Source organism: Cyprinodon variegatus, unplaced genomic scaffold (genome assembly GCF_000732505.1).
Source record: "Cyprinodon variegatus isolate N-32 unplaced genomic scaffold, C_variegatus-1.0 Scaffold4, whole genome shotgun sequence".
NCBI classification, from domain to species: domain Eukaryota; kingdom Metazoa; phylum Chordata; class Actinopteri; order Cyprinodontiformes; family Cyprinodontidae; genus Cyprinodon; species Cyprinodon variegatus.
In genome coordinates, this window is record NW_015150457.1 from 1,697,187 (window position 1) to 1,698,464 (window position 1,278).

The 1,278-nt window shown below is 38.7% G+C and overlaps 1 protein-coding gene across 1 annotated transcript in view; it reads right to left on the minus strand.

The window, feature by feature from the left end:
- The window catches only part of tmed10 (transmembrane p24 trafficking protein 10), a 7,486-nt gene extending 6,573 nt beyond the window's left edge, over window positions 1-913 (minus strand). Inside the window, exon 1 of the mRNA XM_015372181.1 lies at window positions 678-913. Within this exon, the coding sequence (XP_015227667.1) occupies window positions 678-863 (186 nt within the window). The 5' untranslated portion in view covers window positions 864-913. The remainder of the gene's footprint in view (window positions 1-677) is intronic.
- Between the last annotated feature and the right edge of the window lie 365 nt (window positions 914-1,278).

Consider the following 1,278-nt stretch of genomic DNA (forward strand, 5'->3'; position numbering starts at 1 on the left):
CAGCTGCTTGAATGATAAGTTAAAATCTAAATCTATTTAGATGATTGCCATTTCACATGTACAACATCATCTATTTGCAACCTTAGTTAGATTCCGTACCATAAAGCGATTTATTCCACATCATACAAATCCCAAACTTGACAGCTGTTAGCCTGCTTATTTTTGATAAATACGTTGTGTATGCAATGTCATTATGACGGTGAACAATTACTTTTCCAGACCAAGCTTGTGTGAATATTCTACTCTCTAAATATGACGTGTAGATTGCTGAGTAGTCTGTTAGAGTGACGTGTAACAGCTAAATGGCAGAGACCATGATACCAGCAGAAATATTGTTAAATATAGTTTATTAAAGGGTATAAAAACATAAATGGTTTATAGAAAGCATCGGGGTAAAATTAGTTTAGACAAAATGCCAGTTACATCCAAACCAAACATGGAGAAAACAAAGAAGCATTAGCTAGCTAGCTCATAGTCAATGAAACCAGGAAGGCCTAGCTTAGCTACAATGCTAACAACAATTTTCTCCGATTTAAACCCTATGTTTTTTCTTAAAACGATGCATACCATCCTTGTATTGAGTCTAACTTTTTTAGCTGTTGATATTTAACGATCGAAGTCATTATGTTTTAATTAAACCTGAGTTTTGGCGTCAACGGCCGCAGGTATTAGCTCACCTTCAGGTTAGTTTTGGTGTTCGCCTGCTCGCTAATTTCATACTCCCCCGTAACTAGGACGTCTTTATGGATCTCCTCTCGTAAACACTTTCTGGAATTGACTGGTAAAAAGAATGAAATTGAAACGACCGATTCAAAGAGAACCGGTAGCAGCAGTAGCGCAGCAAAACGAGCCATGGCTACCATGAACCGACCAACCAGCCCCTGCCAACCAACCAGCTTTACGCTGATCCAAGGCTGCCATAGGCGGCTTCGCTAAAGGCAACAGCGCCGCCGGTGAACTGGAGGACGCACTGCAATCAAGTTTGGAACATTGGTCGGCCGTACCTTTACAATTATCAGCTGTATTCCTTGTCCTAGAGCCGTGGTTTCCAACCTTTTTTGACTTGTGTACCCCTTGGGCATTTTGTCTAACCATGAGTACCCCCTCAGATTGCACAAAAGTGTATAATAACCAATGTGCAATAACCAATTATACAATAAAACATAGTTTATTTAATCTTATTAACCTAAGCATTTAATTATTTGGCACTTTATTCTCAACAAATAAAAACAAAAAACAAAAACATAAATAGGTTGCTGGGAAACTAGCAAGGAATCA